Here is an 18976-nt window from a genome sequence, read left to right on the forward strand (position 1 = left end):
CTTGCCATCCTGCAGAGATGCTGGCTGGCGAGGTGGATGCCCAGAGACCCTGCTCACCACCACCCCCTCTGCCCTCTTTCCTGCTGCAGATGATGTGGAAGCCAAAACCCAGGAAGTCAGCGTGTGCCTGGAAGACATCATGGAGAAGCTGCGGAACGCCTTCCCCAACTCTCGAGGTACTCGAGTGAAATCCCCCTCTCTGGCCTCTTACTGCTCCCTCAGATGAGGTTTTCCCCACAGAGCCCTGCCCCGATCCCAGCTTCCCTGCGATGGCCGATCCCCTGCAGCACCTGCAGCCAAGAGCAATGCTGCCGCAGTGCTGCTGGGACTGGTGTGTGGCCTGGGCGCAGAGAGGATGAGGAGAAGGTTTCACACCTGCAAGGAGAGGCAACCAGAGCTGCCAAGACTATGGACCAACTAGATCCCCTCAGATGAGCTGCAAGGCAGCCTGCTGCCCTGCTTGGGACCCCGCACCTCAAGGGGCTCCCCACTGCGAAGATGGACAGACCTGCCAGCATTGAGTTTGCAGCGATCACCTTGAGCTACCTCCTTGCTTCATCCCTGTCCAGACCCCTCTCCAGGAGAGGTCGAGGCCCCAGTTACCTGGTGAGATGGAAGCAATGGTGCAAGCTCTCCTGGCTGCTCATGGACGGCTCTTCCCAGCAGGGATGGGGACTGGGGGATGTGTGTGTGGACGGTGCTCCACTCGCCCAGTGGGTTTTGGTGTTGGCCTTTCTGCTGTCCCTCTGTGCTCCAGCCCAGGAGCTGCATTTGGTCCCTCACCCAGGCTACCCATGTGTGTGCTGGGGGGAGACATTGCTTGGTGCCAGCACTAACACAAGGAGGGGGAGAGCTTCCCTCTCTGTCCACGCAGACCCTCACCCACTTTCTGCCATCCCTGAGCAGGATCCTCCTGGCTCTGCACCAGCCCTGTTCTAACCAGGTGGCTCTGGGTCCTATTTTCCTGACCTCTTAATTTCTCTTTCAGGTATGACCTCCCTTATCTAACACCTCCTGTGAGCCAGAGGCTTTTCCTAACCAGCTACCTGGCTGCTTTCCTCCCCCTCCTCTCCCTGCCATGCTCCCTGTGCTGCGGCAGACCTTGCACAGACTCCCTCTGAGCCGGTCGTGCAGGATGCTTGCTAGCTCCAGAAGATCTCAGGGGAACATAGGTCATGCAGGAGTGGGACTGTGGGCTCCACAGGAGGCTGGCTCGGTCACTCAGCCACAGTGTCGAAGCCTGGGTGGAAAGGTTCAGAAGAAAGAACCAAAGCCATGAAAGCTGCCTGTCTCCCCCAGTGCTCACAGGCTGCTGCCTTTGCCCACAGCTCTCGGGGGATGCAGAGCTCAGCATCCTGTTCCTCTTCAGTTGTGCCCAGGGGTCTCCAGGTTTATGGGCACCAAAACACTCCTGGAGCCACCGTTTTTAAAAAAACTCTTTCTAACAGTATCCAGCTGCCAGCCTTATGGATTGAACTCTCTCTGCCACCCAGGCCTCTGCAGCAAGCCAGGTACATACCATCTAGTGGGGAGAGTCCCCGAGGTTTATGGAGTGGGGATGAGTCCATGTTAGAGCTTCAGCCCAGCTAGTAGCCTTATCTTCAGAGGGTCTTTATAACAGAGCCTTATCATTTAATTTGCATATATTTCTATATATTATATATATATATATATATATATATATATTCTGTACTTAAATACTCTCATGGACTCAATCCATAAAATTCTAATACTGTAAGTGCAGCTGCCCTTCACTTTCAGTCCAGCCCAGCATCTGCTCCCGCAGGGACCAGCACCTTACCCATTGCTGGTGCTTGCCCTGGAGCAGGGCTGCTGCAAGAGGAGATCAGCAGAGGGCTGGCGGACTGGCAGCAGGTACTCCATCCCACCTAGTTTCCTGGGGAGCTGTGCCTTTGCCATGGCACAGAGAGCCTGTCCTGCCCGGACCCAGCTCCATCCATGAGGAGCCCTGGCTTCTGCAGCTGCCGATCCCCATGGCACTGCAGAAACGGCTTTCTCCAGCCATAGCTCCAGCCCTGGGGCCACCAGCATGTTGGGCTGTGATGCAGGAGCATAGTGGTGCGGGCAGGCAGCAGGACAGGCAGGGCACCTCGTTGCAACTCCCAAGGAGCAGTTGCCCTGCTTCTGTGCCCCAGTTTGAGCTGGGCTGAGGGGCAGGAGGCACTCATTAGAAGCAGGGGAGTCCTGCTGGGCAGTGGAGGAGGCTGTTCTGCAAGCTGGCAGGGTAGCTCAGTGGTGGTGGCTCCTGGTCCCAAAAGCTCCCTCAGGCTGGCTGTCTCATGCTGTGTTATGTCGAGAAAGAGGTAGAGTCAGGTGCTGTGGGGTGCCCCAGAATAGAGGCTGAGATGGCCCTGGTGCTCTGGGGCCACAGGCTGAGGGATGAGATGCCGGAGCCCTCTGGGCAGGGCAGGGCGCAGGCAGGGCTGCATGCTGGTGTGAAGCATCCTGCCCAAAAAAGGGCTTGCTGTGAGGACAGGGATGGGGCTGTTGTCACTGGTTGGGATGGGATGCAGTGGTGAGCTGTTTGGGGAGGTTTGGACCAAGGCAGTGTGTGGCGGCACAGGACAGCGCGGTTGTCTTCAGTGTGCTGGCAGAGGTACGAAGCAGTGCCCACACCAGGGATTAGGTGGTGCAAGCCTTACAGCCAGGTGTTTGGGGTCTTGTGCTGCAGTGTCCACTACCAGTGGTGCAGGTTGCTGTCCTTGACATCCCCTTTCACACCCAGGCAAGCGGCAGGAGTGCAGGAGCAGTGGCATTGGTGTTAGGTTGGCTGTAAGTACGCTGTGTGTCAAGCTGCTTGTTTGACTGCGGTGAGTGACCACATGCCAACCTGTGAGACCTGGCTGGAACCCCCTGTTATTCCAATGGCAAGATGGGGGGACCGTGCGGAGGAGGAGCAAGGCCTTGGACTGAGGATGAGGTCAGGATTACCCAGCCTGGTGGGAGCTGGAGGAAGGAAAAGGCAGGATGAGGGCAGAGCTTCTGGCCCCAGTGCCAAGTGTGGGAAGCAGTGGTGGCCAGGCTGGGTGCTTGGGCTGTTTGGGAGCTGGGATGCGGCAGGGAGGGGAGCAGGCTGGCTAATGCTCTGGTAACCTTGTACTGTGGTGCTGCTGTCCTCGCTGCTTCACGCCATCTCTGCTCTGGAAAGAGAATAAATTTGTATTTATACTGAGACCCAGATTGGTGCTCTGGCCTCTTCTATTCATGCACCTCAGCTGAGTCAGAGCAGCTCCTGGTGCTGTGCTATCCTGACACTGCTCCTGCAGGGCTGCTGGGACACAGATGTCCCTGTGCCCTGTGTCACCCTGGCTGTCCACACCATTCAAGGCAGAGCAGAAGCTGTGAGCAGAGCGCCGGGTTACCCAGACACAGGTGCATGCCCTGACCACCATCTTCCTTCGCCCTCTTCCAGCAAGGTCTGCTCAGGGCCACGTGGCAGTCTGAGGGCTGGGGCAGGGTCTGTGTGGGGACAGTCCCTCTTCCTTGCCCAGGAACTTCTGCTATAGGAAACCCTTCAGCCCCAGGGAGGTTATAAGCAGCAGTGGGATACTGGGCAGGCAGTCCTCTCCCTCCATACTTTCTCCCGGGAGCCCTATTAGGTCTCCAGTGCCCAGAGGTGTCCAGGTGCCTCTGCTGCAAGTGCTGCCCATGTTTCCCATGTCTCCATGGCACATTGAGGGGCTCAGCTGAGGAATAGCCCACGGCAAGGCTGGGGGCTCTCAGTCCCTTCCTGCCACACAGAGTGCAGCCCAGCCTTGGCTGATGGTGAAGCCTGCCCAGCACTGATAGTTGTAGGGCTGGACCTGCTACCACCCTTGCCTGGAAGGGCTGGTGGGGCTGGGCAAAGGCCTGAGTCGGTGCTACTGCAGGGAAGTACAGGGACAGCTCTCACACAGGAGATTCAGGTGCTTAAATGGGGGTGAAATGCAGCCTCTTGCTCTTCCCCTTTCAAGGGTAGAGCAAAATGCCCCATCCCCATCCCTGTGCCACAGGCTCCAGGGCAAGGCAGGAGGTGTGGGCTGTGATCAGGGAAGCCGGTCACGTCCAGGAACAAATCCAGCACATGGTGCCAGGGAAGATCTTTTATTTCTCAGCCAGCAAAGCTCAGCGGGGCCCAGCTGAAAGGCGCTGGAGCCAATGAGTTGGGGCAGGGAGGCAGCAGGCACTGCTGCACAGCAGGGCTGGTGGTCCCTGGCAGGGTGAGGACAGCATTGTTCCAGTGTCACTGCAGGGCCAGCCCCCAGCCCTGGGGCTCCCTCTCAGGGTACAGCAGCCCTGCTGCCTGTGCTGTGCCTCTTTGTCAGTGGTCCAGCAGCCTTTCCCGCATCCAGGGGTAACTGGCCCCGCTCAGGGCTGGCTGTGCCCCAGGGTCGTGGCCTCGAGCTCTCTGCCCTCGCTGCACTGCCCTGGGGGTGCATCACCCCCTTCCCTGGCTGCTATGGGGCAGGGGGGGGTACTTCTGCCCCTCCACCCAGCTCCTCCTCTGCCTCCGAGTGCCCAGCCTGGAGCACTGCCCTGGGGGTGAAGCTGTCTGGGGGGATATTGCCTTCCCCAGCATTTCCTCGGCCACTGCCTGCTGGCTGCTCCCCACAACTCCCCTCTTCCAGTGCCTCTGCAGGTGTTTCATCCCCCAGCTCTGGGGGCCCCTTGGCTGGCCCCAGCCTCTCGCTGGATGGCCCGGGTGCTGGGGTTCTGCCTGGCTCAGCCCTGGCCGTGCTCCCTGTGCCAGCTCTCTCTGCCCCACTGGCTCCCTGTTCCAGTCCCTGCCCGAACCCTGCTGCCTCTGTCCTCCCCGCTGCCTCATATTGCCCTACAGCCCACTTTTCCCTCTCTGCTGCTGGGCTCTCTTCCCTGTCATCCTCCTCTGCTTTCTCCTCCTCCCTCTCCTCTTTTTCTTCCTCTTCCAACTTCTCTTCTTCCTCCTTCTCCACCTCTTCCCCCTCCTCCTCTACCCCCCTCTCTGCTCCCCCGCTCTCTGGCTCTGCCCCACAGGTGCCCAGGTTTCCTTCTTCCCCCAGTCCTGTCCTATCCCTCACTTCCACCTCCACCCCTGCAGCCTGCCCCTGGGCTGCTTCTCCTCCTGGCACTGCCCCTTCACACCCAGCCCCGGGGGTCCCTTGTTCTGCTTGGTCAGCCCCTGGTTGTTCTGCTTCTTTGGTCCCTGCACGCCACTCCCCCTGCCCAGGGGTCTCCGGGACCCCAACCTTACCCTGGGGTGCCTCTTCCCACAGCATTGCCCCATTGCCCACCTCCCTGCTCTCCTGCCCCTTGCTGGCCTGTGGCCCCCGGGGCAGCTGGAAGAGCCCCTGGTAGCGTTTCTGATCCTCCACATGCTTCTTCCTCATCCTCTCCCCCAGCTGCTTCAGCTCCTTCTTCACGGCCGCTGCCATGGAGGGGTCGAGGTGAGCCACCCGCAGGAAGTCCTCCCGTGCCTCCCGCTCATTCCAGACAGCAGCGTGGGCCTTCGCCCGCTTGAAATAGGCCTTGGCGTTATCTGCCAGGAGAGGAGAGCCCCCGGCAGGGGTCCTGCAGCTCGGGGCCACTAGCCACAGGAGCTGGAGACCCTGGGTACCCAGGGGACACAGAGCAGAGGTACCATCATAGGCAGGGGAACGTAGGGTGGGCACACTTGTAGGCAGGGGTACCATCATGGGGAGGGGGACTTGGGCCGTGCACGTACCACCATGAGCACCAGGGGACATGGGGTGCAGGGATCATCATGGGCAGGGGGAACCAGGGACATGGGCACTGTCATGGGCAGGGGGACCTGGGGAGCCAGATGCCATAAGTACCATCACAGGCAGAGGGATGTGGGATGAGCATTATCATAGATGGGGGATCCAGAGGACAAAGTCCCCGAGGGCCTTGGGCACAGCAAGGGGGTGGGATGCAGGGCACAGGTACCGTTGTGTTTCTGGAGAAGCTCCGTTGTGTGTTCCAGCACCTCATAGTACTCGCCCAGCTCCAGCTGGCACTGGCAGTAGTTGAGCACCAGTGGTGTGACCAAGCTCTCCAGCTTCAGCCAGCCATCCTCCCACGGCTTCTCCTGCCCCAGGGAGCCACAGTGGGTGATTCACAGCTGTGGCTGTCTCCTCCTGGGCACCCAGGGCCCACAGGGGAGTGCTTTGCTGAGGAAACCCAGGCAGGGATGACAGGAGGTGGCTGGATCCTCCTCACCTTGGCCTGGAGGTTCCTCAGGCAGATGACAGCCTCCTGGTACTTCGCTGCCGCCTGCCCAAACTCCTTGCGGAGGACAAGGCGGTTGCCCTCACTGTGCAGCACGGGCACTGCCGCCAGCTTCTCCTCCTTGCTCATGGCCCAGGTGTCACGCTTGTACGCTGAGGGCTCCTCCACCTGCATAGGCAGGTGGAGCTGAGCTGCCTGCCCTGGCCATCCCTGTGCTGGCAGCCATCCCCACCATCCCCCTTACCCGGAACAACTCCATGATGAAGATGAGGGGCTGCGGTGTCCGCTGCAGCTCATCCAGGTCATCATAGCCCGTGCTGTGGTAGTCAAACATGTTGCCCATGCCACAGCGGTGCTTTTGTCCTTCTAGGGGGTCCCGGCCCTCTGCAATCCTCCGCATGCCCCTGGAGACCAGGGCATACATGCCCGTGTGCTGCAAGGAGGGGGAGCACCCTGCTCAGCTGCATGGGGCCAGCCTGCACCCCCTTCCTCTGGGGCAGCCCCCTGGTACCATGGCTAAAAGTGACACCTGTGCACCCTGTGCTTGCACCAGGCAAGGCTGGAGCATCTCTGGGGTGCACGGTCCTATGCCCTGGCTCTGCAGAAAGGAGGGGAGTGGGTGCCCGTGGGCCCCTCACTCACGATGGCGTCGCACCAGAACTCGGCCACCTCCCCGGCTCTCATAGAGCTGAGCAGTGTCTCCCAGATCTCCAGCTTGAACATCTTGCCCACGATGATCTCCATGGGGATGCCAGCTTCCCGGCTGTCATCGATGACTGTCCGCTCAAAGTCATCCTTCAGCGTCTGGAAGTGGAAGGTGATCTGCCCCAGAGAAAGCTCAGTGTTGAGCCAGGGCAGGCACTGCAGTGAGAACCCCCTGTCCCCTCCCCAGCCCTGAAGCCGTCTGCCATAGGGCCAGGACACAGGGCCAAGCCTGCTCCCAGTGAGGTGGTGGTTTGATTGGCAGCTCTCCATCCACAGCAGGAGATTGTTCCTCCTACCCACTTGTCTAGACAGTAAGCAGATGGTGGAGCGCCTTAACACCCATCAGTGCTATATCCTGCTGCTCTCTTCTTTGTATCCCCCTTTATAACCCAGTACAAATTGTGCTCCCACAGCATACACCAGGGCCTGGCAGAACCCATGCTGATCTGCCCATACCCACGGGCTGGGCGATCTTGGAAAGCCCCAAGAGATCCCCATTAGCACCACTCACTCGTCTGACATGTCAGAAAAGGCAGATTTCCACCAACCCATTGTGGCCGCTGAGCTCCAATAGCCCCAGGACAGAGGGAGGAGGAGGGTAACTGCACCAATGCAAGGTGAAGGCAGTGGGCAATGTGGCTGCCTGCACCCAAAACAGCCCTTCCTGCACCCCACTTGTGAGGGATCTCCTGGAGATGGGATTTTCCCATGCCTGGAGTTTGGCTTGTGAGCAGGGAATCTAACCGTAATGGGCAGGGATGGCAGTGTCAGATCCACTCCCCTCTCACAGGGCGTTGGGGTAACAACCAAGACAACTTACCTTGCTCCCATCCTGCAACTTCGGCAGCTCCCCTTGGCCTCCATGCAGAATCTTCTTTTTGACCCCTTCCACATTCAGCAAGTATGTTTCCTCCATGGCTGCTCCTGCCAGCCCCCCAGAGCAGGTCACAGGTACGTGCACACAGGCACACTCTGGCCCTTCCTAAGCTCCGCGTCTTCCTCAGGGTATCTCCCTTTCTTGTCTATCTGGCCACACATGTCATGTCCCAGGGCTGCTGCTGGCCTTTTGCTTTGTGTGCTGGGGGCAGAGCTTGGAAGCTTTCTCCCCTTTCCCTGCCCTTCGGGTTGTGAGAGGGGCACACCCTCACTGAAGCCCACAGTGCCCTTTGTTGCATTCTGGAACTGCCTTTCTAATCCTCTTCCCACCCTGCCAGGTTAATCTGGGATTTGCCTGCCTAGTCTGTGAGGAATTAAAGAAACTCCCTGATCAGGAGGGCGTTGTTCCTCCCACAGAGTGACAGCTCACAGGGTCCCCTTTGCACGCAGTCTCCCTCTGACCCAGCCCTGCAAGGAGCATTTCAGTGAAGGAGCCCAGCAATGCTGGTGCAAGCGCCAGCCCGGGGCTGTGTGTGGTCAGGCACAAGCTGGCAAGAGGCAGCGCTAGTCTGTGCTCCAGAGACCACAGAGGAACAGACCAGGGTTGGAAATGGTACTTTATTAAGTCTGGTTTGTAGAGACAGCATTCCTCAAACACAAGAACAAGCTCCTACCAGGCCACAGCCCATCAAGTCCACAACTCAGTAAGATGCAGAAAGCTGTATGGCACTGTCCCAGGGAGAACTAAACCCCTCTGGGAGAATGGTGCTGAACATTTACAGTAAATGCGTATGACTGCTCTCACAGGCATAGTCCAGTTCTTTAGCTGCAACAGCCAAGCCTAGCACAATGTATGTGAGAGCAAGTCTGGACATGTAGCCTCTAGCACTGCCCAGCAGCACACCTGGCTGCAGAAGGATGTTACTAGAGCAGACTTCAGCATGGCAGACAAACACTTCCAGCTCTGCTTGCAGGTACCAAGACCCAGGCTCACTCCTCACTTCTCCATGAGGGACTCCAGCTGCTCCTGCAGGGACGTCATCTGGGAACAGAGAGTGAGGTATTACAGTAAGGCATGGCTGGGACTCCTGGCAGCTCCAGCCCAAGCACTTCCGTGTCTGCAGATCTTCTACCTATGCCAGTGGCTGCTTTGCCTGTACATCACAGGGAGGCAGGCCTGGGCACCTCTGGGGCAGAACTCAGCGCTGCCCACAAGCTGAAGCGGCACAACAGGAACCTGGGAGTAGGAACCTTCTGCCTTGGTACCTGACTGAAGCTCAGCAGAGCTGCCCAGGCAGGAAATCAGCCAAGACCCTACACCTACTGCCTTTCTTGTACATGAGTGCTAGTGGGTTTCTGTGTCATGTTTTACCCCCATGCAGCAATCCTAGCAGCCTTGTACTGCTGACTAGATGTGTTTTGGCTCACTGTTCCTCCAGAAGGAAGGCTGCAATCAACCCCATTTCCCATACCTCCTTGTGCCTTAGGAAGCTCCATGCAACTACAGATACAACCACACCTGACCTGTAACACTGGAGTTCAAAGCAGCTGGTGCGGTACAAGACTCAGGAAACTTTGTCAGATGCCAAGCCTAGAACGGTGTTGTGCCCCAGTGCTTCCCACTCCACTGTGGGAGCTTCCTCACCTGCTGCTTCTCACGCTCTTCCTGCTGCTTGAACTCATCCAGCACAGCCTGGAGACGGGTCTGCAGAAACAAACATGCCAGACCACAGTTACCAATGTGTTCTCAACTGAATGGGTGCTAGCACATGTCAAATGGTGCAGCAAGTCTCAAGCTGCACTGACAACCAGCCCGCTCATCTCCTGCAGTTTCATGGATTGTTTTGCCTCCGTGGGGAAATGCTGGAGTGTGTATGGTCACACCACAATTATTTTTAACCCAGCAGTCAAAGGCCCCTGTCTTTTCCAGGGCAGCAGCTGCATCAGTCTGCTGGATCTAATGGCAAACCCGTGCTAAGCAAAAGACTTGAAGAGGCGCCAGGAGAGCTCTCACCTTGAGGGCTAGGTTCTCCACTTTCATGATGAGATCTTCCTGGCGCTTCCTCCTGTCCTGGGTCTCCTGGAGTTTACTTTTCAGGTTGTCAATCTGCTTCTGGATACCCATGACTGGAAGAGAGAGTGAGCTCAGACCCAGAGCAACAGCAGAGCTGGGCAGCGCAGCCTGCCTGGCACCCTGGTGATTCTGCTGTGCTCTGCCACCCACTCACCTATCTGGTTGGACCCCTCATTCTCCTGTTGCTGCCCATCTGACTCATTCAGCTTGTCCTGCAGCTGCCTCTCCAAGTCCTCCTCAGTGTCCATGATGTTCAGGTCTTCATCGTCATGATGATCCCTCTCATCTTCATCTTCACTGCTGCTGCTGATGTCATTAAATATCTCCCGCAGTTCATCATGTTCTAGCGGGGTGCAAAAGGGAAGAGTTAAAACACAGCTAATGACCTCCTAGCACCCTTTGTCTGCCAGGGACCACATCAGTACAGGGTGCCTGTCTCAACGCCCTCTCCCCTTCACTCTGATTAGGGCTTACCCCAAAGGGAATGAGCCCAACCGATTATTTAGTGGCTAGAAAGAAAAAAACCAGCCTTCCCCACTGCACCTGAGGAGCCATGGCCTTGCTTATGTCCCGACATCCCTGGGGAGGAGATGTCCAGGCTGGTGAGCGAACCATGGTTGTCTACTTCTTTTGTTTCATCTTCAGCAATGACTTCCCAGCCTAACAGCCAGAACAGATGAGTCAAGGGAAAAAGAAAAATGCAGTACAACGAAAGAATGCTAAAAACTGCAGGAGATCACTGCCCCTCCAACAAGACTGGTCTTGCAGCTATGGATACCCAGGACGAACCACTCCAGCCCCTTTTTTTGATGACTTCTCCTCTGCTGTTACGCAAGTTCCTGCTCAGTACCACAGTACAGTCTGCAAGGAAGGTCACCATGAAGAAACAATGAACTTTGAACAAAGCAAAGATGAAGCTCCAAAACTTCAGTGCCTCTTGCGTGCTTATCTCCCAGTCTCTCACGCCCACACAAAGCTGAACTTGTCTCTCCTTTCCACAACCCCCAGGCCACACATAGTGTCTTGTCCCCCCACTTGAGCTTTTTTTTTCTCCTAAAAGGATACGGACACTGACAGCTTCAGCATCTGTGCTCAGGAGACGCTTCACCTCTTTTTCCACATCAGGAGACTCAATATACTGGGCCAGGGAGGGGAAAGAGAACAAAGACACTGTGAAATGCCTCATGCACACTGCTGGTGCTGGTCAACTCCAACCCTCCACCTCTGGACAGAGCCCTATTTCAAGCCTCTCTTCTCTTATGCTTTCTGCTCAGCCTTTGCTCGTGCTCACCCTAGAAGTAATTTATGCACCTCCAGAAAGCAATCCATCTTTTTTGTGCAGAGCTCCTTGGTGGGTTGTATGCTTTCACTTTTCTACTTATACCACTTATGAAATAAGACTTTCCACATGTATTCAGAAGTCCTTGAGGTGCTGTTTCCTGATGGATGGTCAACTCGACTCCTCCCCATCTCACTCAAAAGAAGGTTTCATTTTTCACTTTTAAATTAGCCAGGAATCTTAATGCAGTGACATCAAACCTCTCCTGTGGGCTAGAAGAAAGTCTCGAGTAATTTGTTTCCCAAATGTCACGGAAAATAGCACCCCATCCTGTTCTCAGAAACTGCAAAGAAGAGAAGAACAAGTCTTCCCAGCCTCACTGCGCTGCACCTCCCCAACACCTTGCCTGGCCTGTGCATATGCACAGAGACAGTCTCTGAGCTCCATCTGTTGTCACTCCCCCAGCTGAAATGACAGTTATTCTATTTGTAGTGTTGCTTGTTGGGGAAGTGAACAGGCTATGCATAGAGAGATTTCAGCTGGGAAAGTAGGAATGAGTGATGCCTCATTTCCATGTGAGTCCCCCTTTCTTCTCAGTGAGCAGGAAGAGATGCACTATGGCAAGGCAGCCACAGGAACAGAGTCCAGCAGTTCTCTGCACAGAGGATTTTGCCCTCAGGAGCACTTTGGAAAACATGGAGGAAGCACCCAAAGAAATGTTTAAATCTACTACCCTCTCTTCACCCTCATCTCAGGCAAGGCAACATGTGAAGCAATGTTAAGAAATTACATGTTTTCTGGACTAATAGACAGTTATAGCTCTAATGCCCCTGTCTTCCTATCTCTTGGTTATTGCATCTGCACCTGTGTGAGAAGCAACTCACCTTCTTCTTAGCTGTCTTCCGGAATCGTCTCTTTCGTACATTTTTCAGGGGAAGAGTGACTATGACAGAGGAAACAGATTGCATGTGTCAAGCAGATGGCTTAATGGGAGAGCTGCATGCCAAAAGGGAGAAGATCCCCTCAGGAACAGAGAGCGCTCTGAAAACAGAGCAGCAGCACCCCCAGGACATGGCAGTGGTGAGTGCCGTGCACAGCTGTGGGGACACTGGGGTGGTAGGATGGAGGGGTTTGGCACGGCCTCTACTCACTGCCATGATTCCAGATGAATTTCTTCTCTCTGTCCTTGTCCTTCTTCTTGTTTGCCTTGGGGTCAGTGCTCACAGTTTGCTCTTCCAAAGGCGGGTAGAGATCACCATCCACAGTGCAAACAAGCATCTGGAATCCCCGCATAAACACAAAGGGTGCTTATTGTAACGCAGGGACAAAAGGATGTGAAAGCTTTTCTGGAAAATGAACAATGACAGCCCACTGCATGTTGTGAGCCAAAAGGATTCATGGGCATGGGGTACAAGAAACAAAATGTTTCACACCCAGCTCAGTTCATATCTAAACACAGCAGCAGTTAAACTGTTACAAGGACAAGCACATTTCATGCTTCAGAAATGGGATTTCTAAACACTAAGCAGCGTGGGGAATTTTGAACTGCTAATATTGTGAGAATACAGAAACTGGCCATGTTATACTGGGTGTCCAGCTGTCAAAGTGTACAAGGGTTTTCCTGGAGAGGGGAAGAAGGAATTAAGCTATTGGGGCAGGCAAGAAGGACAGCCCATACCTGGCAAATATCTGCTGTCTTATAGAAGGTTTTCTTGTCAATGGTTTTTAAGCTCTCGATGATGCAGGGCAGATCCACCAGCTTGGCTGCCAGCGGCACCCGGTCTACACGGACAATCCCGTGGCGCCCATCCGCTGCGGAAAGCCACAGGAGAGGTTAGTGCTGTTGCTAAACAGCTAAACTGAGCAATACCTTCATGGGCAGCAGAAATTTCAGGGGAAAACACATGCAAGTTGCACAGCTTCCCTTGTGGACAGTCAGAGGAGTTTTAAGATGCCCTGATCCTGCTCACTCACCATGTAGCTCAATGGTGAGCCTGTCCTTCAAGTTGACATTCCCAGACTGTACCGCTCGCCGCACCGTGGAGGCATATTCCTGGGAAGGTTGGACAGACTTACATCAGGACTGGGTGTGCTTCCTCCGAGAATCACCGAAAGCTTCTGTCCAACCTACCCAGCTATAAACACCCCTGCCATCCCAATGCAGAAAAACAACTGCAAGAGCCGCAATGAAAACTGCACCCTCCTCCCAGTGTTAACCCTGTGGCTCTGCTATTCCCAGTGCCCTTCACAACCCCTGACACGATACAGCTGTGACAGTGGTGTGAGGCCTCCAACAGATACCCTGCCAGAGGACCACAGCTCTGGGGGAAGTTACGGCTCCCCTCACCAAGCTCTCATGGTCTCAGCAGGACACAGTCTCAGCTTTATGCTGACAAATAGCATAACAAATAGCATCAAGTGCACTGACAGCCACAGCAACTGAAGACCCAGCACTTGCTAAAGCTCTACCCTTACAGAAATTTCCTCCCTAATCCTCTAAATTGTCTTCCAAGCCTCCTGCTCTGTGTCACAGAAATGCCTCTCAAGAGGAAGCCGTGGAAAATCTGTTCAAATGAGTGGGAATGGGCTGCCCAAGGCCAAAAGCACCCAGCCTGCTTCCATGTCCCTTGCCAGGTGCGCAGATTTCCCACAGACTTCACCCACCTTGCTAATACCTCTCCCAAGCGCCACGCTCGCCAAGCAAACTGGACTGAGCTGCATGTAAAACGTGATGGCAGCCACCTTAGCTACACCAGACCAAACGGCCTCTTACCGGTGGCAGTCGGAGCACGAACTGGCTCTCCAGCTCATGCGGAGCATCGTCCTTGCTCTTACTCATCCTTTCTTCTTCCGCGTGGAAAACGAGATACAATTACCTCGTCGCCAATTAGGCTCCTACCAGGTAACCCCAGCCCAACACCCCCAGGGCCAGGCTCTCGCCCACCGGCGTCCCGCAAAGAGGCGGCGGCGGGGGGAGCCGGGGCCTTTCCGGGGCTGCGCTGCTGTCGGGAGGAGACACCCGGCAGGGCCTGTCCGGCGCCCGCGGGCAGCCCCACGCCCCGCCTCCCCCGGCTCCGCTCAGCGGCCCGCGGCGGAAGCGAGGCCCGGTACGCCGGCATAGGCTCCCCCCTCCTCCGCCCGCTCCGTTCCTCTCCGTTCCTCTCCTCTCCTCTCCGCCCGGCGCCGGGGGAAGGGTGCTGGCGGCGCACCGGAAGCGGCGGCCGGCGGCGGCGCTGCCATGGGGGGCGCGGGCGGTCCGGCCGGCTTCTACGTGGGGCTGGGCCTGGCCCTGGCCTCCAGCGCCTTCATCGGCAGCAGCTTCATCCTCAAGAAGAAGGGGCTGCTCCGGCTGTGCCGCCACGGCCGCGCCAGGGCAGGTACCGCCGCCCCCGGCCCGGGGTGGGGGGCTCGGGCTGACGGGGCTTGGGGGGCAGCGCAAAACGCCGCGGTGCCCCCCCCCCGCGAGCAGCCCGTCACCTCCGCCTCCGGCTGGTGGGCAGGCGGCCCCGGGCTGTCACTGCGGCTGCTCGCCCGTAGCCGCGTTCCCCGGACTCCGCAGGCCGCGCCAAGCCTCCAGCCGGGCAGTCCGGCCGGCGCCGGGCTTGGGCCGCCCCCCTCCCTGCTTGTGGGGCTTTTTGGTGTAAAAGTAGACTTCTTCCACAGGGAAAAGGCTTTTTGGTGTAAAGGTAGACTTTTTCCAGCCGTCGCCCATAGCCAACAAAGTCACGTTTCTAGACCGGCTCACGCGTTCTTGAAATTGCTGTCTTTCAAATGCGGGAGAACCAGGGGATAAAATCTTTGCTTTTAGGGTAAAAGAATCGGTGCTTGCCCATGTCTGGGTCAGGCCAATACGTGACAAAGCAGGCAGACCCAAGGCAGCCTTGCACTTAAGAGATCAGGTTGCTCCCACTTGCTTCTCTGTTCTGGCAGGACAATGAGCCTTTTGTGTAGCTTCATCTGAGGTTTCTTCTTACCCTTTCTTCCTGACTTAGGGCAAGGAGGTCACGCGTACCTGCAAGAATGGCTTTGGTGGGCAGGGCTGCTGTGCAGTAAGTACCTGCTCTGAAACCGTAGCAAGACACACTTAAGAGTGTGGTTCTCATTGTTTCCAGTTGCTTTTGTGTTTTATTATCATGATTGCTGTTTGACTGCTTGATTTTTATCTGAGTGTCTGAGGATGTTGTTGATCTAATTATAACTCTAAAATATTCTAAAGTCTCATGCATTTCCAGGTTTCCCTGCTAAACAGGAGTTGAGGAGCTGGCCTGACTGTGTTGGGTTAAGTGCTTCTGAAATGGTCTGCCTAGATGATGTAGTTATAACGGCACATCCAGCACTGTGGGTTTAGTGCTACAACGATTTCAGCAGCTCTGGTTTACACTTTTCAACATTAATAACAAATTGTACTTGATTTACCCTTTAGAAAAGCTGTAAAAGCTGTTCCAGGAGAAGAACATGACTTAGAAATACGAAATGGGTCAAAACTCCTTTCAGCTTTGAGGACATTATGGAAATATTTTTCTGTGGTTACTGCTCAGCTGCATAGCCATGTGTGACTAAGGATCACCATGCGTAACCATGAGCCTTCTCTTCCCAAGAGAACCTATATTGGGCTTCTGCTTGTTCTTGCTGGTGCTGTTCTTCCCTGGTTGCACGACATACCTCAGAGAAACACGGGATGCTTAGGTGGAAACTGAGGCTCTCTTCTGACTGCACTCTTTGATGCTCACCCGACAGTTTCTCTTGTAGTGGGAGTTGGAGAAGCAGCAAATTTTGCTGCCTATGCCTTTGCCCCTGCAACGCTAGTAACTCCACTGGGTGCTCTAAGTGTCCTTGTTAGGTAAGCAGCCTCAGAAACACCCTTCCCTACCACCCCTTAGTGGTGAAAGCAGTTGCTCTGCTTTCCTCTGTCTCTTCCCTCAGCTGCTCCATCTCTTGGCCTAATTGGTTTGGGGTTTTGTTACTATCTTTCAGTGCAGTTCTGTCCTCCACCTTCCTGAATGAGCAGCTGAATGTTCATGGGAAGATTGGCTGCATCCTGAGTATCCTGGGCTCCACGGTGATGGTGATCCATGCTCCGCAGGAAGAAGAGGTTTCCAGCCTGGAGTCAATGGCAGAGAAATTGAAAGATCCAGGTACTTAAATAAAAGGGGTCCTGTCAACTTCAGGCTTGGAAATGACAGCAGAAGGTAGGATACAACTTGGCTAGGTTGGGAAGGACTGAACTAAAGGGTAATTAAGCTGTTTCTTGTTCTGCGTGCCAGTGGAGGAAACATTCCCCTGTGTCCAGGATAGCTTGTGGGTTGCCTTCTGTGGTGGGAAAAGGCTGGGGTCTCCACGCTTGTAAGCATGAAAGAATGACGACAGTGAAACAGCATTTAATGCACATGCTCAGAGGAATTACACCTTATTAACTAGCTCAAAAGATAGGGGGACAAGTCAGCTTCAGAATAGCTTTTTAGGACTGTCAGGTTCTCTTGACCCCAGATGAAAGAGGCAGACAGGAACCCTGCTTTGCAGAGAGGGAGTCTGGGCGATGCTCCAAAGTCACTGGGTCTGTGCCGAAGCAAGGATAAGAACTTGGGTCATTAACAGTTACCAAGTGTGCTTTTTTTGTACTGTCTATGAGGTATAGATGCAAAAAGTGAAGAGCATGGGAATTAGCTGCAGCTGGCAGCAGAAGGGGTTGGCCTGTAGCAGTGCCGGGATAGGAGGGGGAATTCCTGTATATGAGGGTGGCAGTGATATGGCTGAGGGAAGACAGAGGAGGAACTTCAGGCAAAGATGAACGAGCCATTCAAGTTACAGCCAAGATCAAGTAGTCCTGATATTTAGAGGATGAATCAGGTTGCAAGGATATGATTTAGGCAATAGCATGAGTGACAAAATAAGTCACAGGAGATGGAGGAAGGAAGCGCAGGGAGAAGAGCAAAGCAAAGTAACATGTAGATGCTGCTGCTCATTAGAGGGAGCGCTCTGGCAGGGCCTTGCATTCCTGTGATGTGGCGCTTTCCTCTTTATCTCACCACAGCCTGCAGAATTCAGCTAGGGCTTCCTGAGCCGCCTGCCTCCCTCTGGGCCTCCTGCAGAGCTGTGCCTCCCATCTTCCTGGTCAACAAGCCCCCCACCTCCACTAGTGCTGTAGAGCCTGGCTGTGCCCCTATCCCTTCCACCACGGGTGGCTGTATCCCCTGACAGGCTGAATTGTGGGGCGGTGCTGTGATCAGCACCATAAAGAGCTCCTGTTGTCTCTGCAACTTTGCTCAGGCTGGAGACCAACTCTGCTTCCCAACCCTGGTCCCTACAAGTGGAGGCTAAAAAGACAGACTGATGGGGCAGTTACCCGCCTGTCTTCCATCACTACTTGCTGTTCAGTTACATCTGTCACTGGTGCTACTGTTCTCTGATAGAGCTCTTTAATTCGTCTTTCCCCAAGGATTCATTGTATTTGCTGTGTGTGTCCTGGTGAGTTCCCTTCTGCTTATCTTTGTGGCTGGACCCCGTTATGGACAGAGCAACGTCCTGGTTTATGTTTTGGTCTGCTCCGCCATTGGCTCGCTTTCCGTGTCCTGCGTCAAAGGCTTGGGGATTGCCCTGAAAGAACTGTTTTCTGGGAAGCCAGTCCTGAAAGAACCACTGGGCTGGGTGCTCCTGGTGTGCCTGGTGATTTGCATCAGCGTCCAGATCAACTATCTGAACAAAGCCTTGGACATCTTCAACACATCTGTGGTCACACCTGTTTACTATGTGCTGTTCACCACAGCAGTCATGATGTGCTCTGCCATCCTCTTCAAGGAGTGGCAACACATGGTGCTAGACAACATCATCGGCACCATCAGCGGCTTCCTCACCATCGTGTCCGGCATCTTCCTCCTGCATGCCTTCAGGGACATGCCCTTCACCCCCGACCTCCTGCCCCTCTTCCTCCAGCAAGCCAGGGCAGACCTGCACACCTCATGGAGGAGTGCAGACAGACATCAGTCATGTCAGCACCAGCCTCTTCTGCCCTCAGAGGACAAGGGCTCTGAGAGTGCAGAGGAGGAAGAGGAGGAGGAAGGTGAAAGTGTGTGAGGAAGCCTCTGTACTGCTAGCTTTATGCTCCCACTGCTGAGCAGCTCCACTGCAAGGTTGAACATGCTGCCTCAGCCGCTGCTAGCTACTGCTGCACTAGCAGGAGCTGGCAGTTACCATCTACCTGCATGAGATGGGTGACCCGCAACTGCCAGGAGGCCAGCAGGGACAGCAGCCTCCTATGGTTACAGACAGGAGCCCTGGGAACTGCCCAGTTCCTGGGATCCAGTGCCTCTTCACTGTTCTTTTACTTGAAGAATTGATCCACCCTCGTCAGGACACAGGCTTCAGCTGCGCAGAGGCCCAGAGCACTAACACAGTGCTAACCCTTACTGAATGCGAAGACCACGCGTTTGGGGAGGCCTCACAGCATTTTAAAAAAATATACTTAGAAGATTAACAGTCACAAAATAATCTAACGTAGTGCTAAGATTACACAGAGAGAAGATGGATGTCTGGCTTTAAAGATGACATACACAGAATATTAATTCAAAAATTCCTCTGTCAAGTACTTGTTTTGCTCACTCTGCTAGAATTTATTTACAGATTCACATCCAAGAACAGAATACAGCCAAAACTGGAAAACTTCAGTGGTGCTGCCACATGCTGCTGTGGCTCTTACAGAGGGACCAGCCCCTTCACACAACATCTGCAGTGCAGGTTGATGAAGGACCTGCTTACTGTATTCTATTAAAAACCGATTTGTTCAGTTACTGAGTAGCCAGTGATACATTTGTACCGAGAGCTGGGCCAGCGCTGAAAGG

General features: G+C 55.0%; 4 protein-coding genes across 12 annotated transcripts in view; 2 read left to right on the plus strand and 2 right to left on the minus strand.

Annotated features, from left to right (window-relative positions):
- The window catches only part of DRP2 (dystrophin related protein 2), a 30783-nt gene extending 27588 nt beyond the window's left edge, over positions 1 to 3195 (plus strand). For 6 of the 7 annotated variants that reach the window (XM_041119131.1, XM_029997222.2, XM_041119132.1 and 3 more), the window contains one exon: positions 90 to 3195. In XM_041119131.1, the coding sequence (XP_040975065.1) occupies positions 90 to 226 (137 nt within the window). In that variant the 3' untranslated portion in view covers positions 227 to 3195. The remainder of the gene's footprint in view (positions 1 to 89) is intronic. The other variant, XM_029997224.2, reaches the window with a different exon arrangement.
- An 893-nt stretch (positions 3196 to 4088) lies between these two features.
- On the minus strand, positions 4089 to 8228 carry LOC115333861 (aryl-hydrocarbon-interacting protein-like 1). 3 transcript variants are annotated; one of them, XM_029997397.2, is made up of 6 exons: positions 7733 to 8228; positions 6850 to 7029; positions 6452 to 6640; positions 6199 to 6375; positions 5926 to 6067; positions 4089 to 5515 (listed from the first exon to the last, which is right to left on the minus strand). In XM_029997397.2, the coding sequence occupies exons 1-6, from the start codon at positions 7826 to 7828 to the stop codon at positions 4458 to 4460; spliced, it is 1842 nt and encodes a 613-aa protein (XP_029853257.1). In that variant the 5' UTR covers positions 7829 to 8228; the 3' UTR covers positions 4089 to 4457. The 3 variants fall into 3 exon arrangements, with proteins under 3 accessions (XP_029853257.1, XP_029853258.1, XP_029853259.1); XM_029997398.2 differs by lacking the exon at positions 6850 to 7029; XM_029997399.1 differs by lacking the exon at positions 7733 to 8228 and having other exon boundaries at positions 6863 to 6980.
- Positions 8229 to 8392: 164 nt separating this feature from the next.
- Positions 8393 to 14222, minus strand: TAF7L (TATA-box binding protein associated factor 7 like). Its single transcript, XM_029997402.2, has 11 exons — positions 13915 to 14222; positions 13116 to 13194; positions 12820 to 12953; positions 12293 to 12419; positions 12026 to 12084; positions 10928 to 11000; positions 10406 to 10522; positions 10017 to 10205; positions 9803 to 9915; positions 9434 to 9493; positions 8393 to 8830 (listed from the first exon to the last, which is right to left on the minus strand). Exons 1-11 carry the CDS (start codon positions 13978 to 13980, stop codon positions 8786 to 8788), a joined length of 1062 nt encoding a protein of 353 aa, XP_029853262.1. The 5' UTR covers positions 13981 to 14222; the 3' UTR covers positions 8393 to 8785.
- Positions 14223 to 14279: 57 nt separating this feature from the next.
- Positions 14280 to 18925, plus strand: LOC115333862 (magnesium transporter NIPA2-like). The gene is made up of 5 exons (XM_029997401.2): positions 14280 to 14518; positions 15134 to 15190; positions 15891 to 15981; positions 16116 to 16276; positions 17578 to 18925. The coding sequence occupies exons 1-5, from the start codon at positions 14380 to 14382 to the stop codon at positions 18210 to 18212; spliced, it is 1083 nt and encodes a 360-aa protein (XP_029853261.1). The 5' UTR covers positions 14280 to 14379; the 3' UTR covers positions 18213 to 18925.
- The last annotated feature ends 51 nt before the right edge of the window (positions 18926 to 18976 follow it).

This window comes from Aquila chrysaetos, chromosome 21, assembly GCF_900496995.4.
Source record: "Aquila chrysaetos chrysaetos chromosome 21, bAquChr1.4, whole genome shotgun sequence".
Lineage (NCBI taxonomy): Eukaryota > Metazoa > Chordata > Aves > Accipitriformes > Accipitridae > Aquila > Aquila chrysaetos.

Coding starts and splice junctions, on each gene's coding strand:
- LOC115333861 (XM_029997397.2), bottom strand. CDS start 7,828: ATGGAGGAAACATACTTGCTGAATGTGGAAGGGGTCAAAAAGAAGATT. Junction 6,641..6,849: donor AGTTCTGGTGCGACGCCATC/GTGAGTGAGGGG, acceptor CCCTCCTTGCAG/CACACGGGCATGTATGCCCT. Junction 6,376..6,451: donor TCATCATGGAGTTGTTCCGG/GTAAGGGGGATG, acceptor CTGCCTATGCAG/GTGGAGGAGCCCTCAGCGTA.
- TAF7L (XM_029997402.2), bottom strand. CDS start 13,980: ATGAGTAAGAGCAAGGACGATGCTCCGCATGAGCTGGAGAGCCAGTTC. Junction 13,195..13,914: donor TCGTGCTCCGACTGCCACCG/GTAAGAGGCCGT, acceptor CAACCTTCCCAG/GAATATGCCTCCACGGTGCG. Junction 10,523..10,927: donor TGCTGAAGCTGTCAGTGTCC/GTATCCTTTTAG, acceptor TCTGGCTGTTAG/GCTGGGAAGTCATTGCTGAA.
- LOC115333862 (XM_029997401.2), top strand. CDS start 14,380: ATGGGGGGCGCGGGCGGTCCGGCCGGCTTCTACGTGGGGCTGGGCCTG. Junction 15,191..15,890: donor GTGGGCAGGGCTGCTGTGCA/GTAAGTACCTGC, acceptor TTTCTCTTGTAG/TGGGAGTTGGAGAAGCAGCA. Junction 15,982..16,115: donor GCTCTAAGTGTCCTTGTTAG/GTAAGCAGCCTC, acceptor ACTATCTTTCAG/TGCAGTTCTGTCCTCCACCT.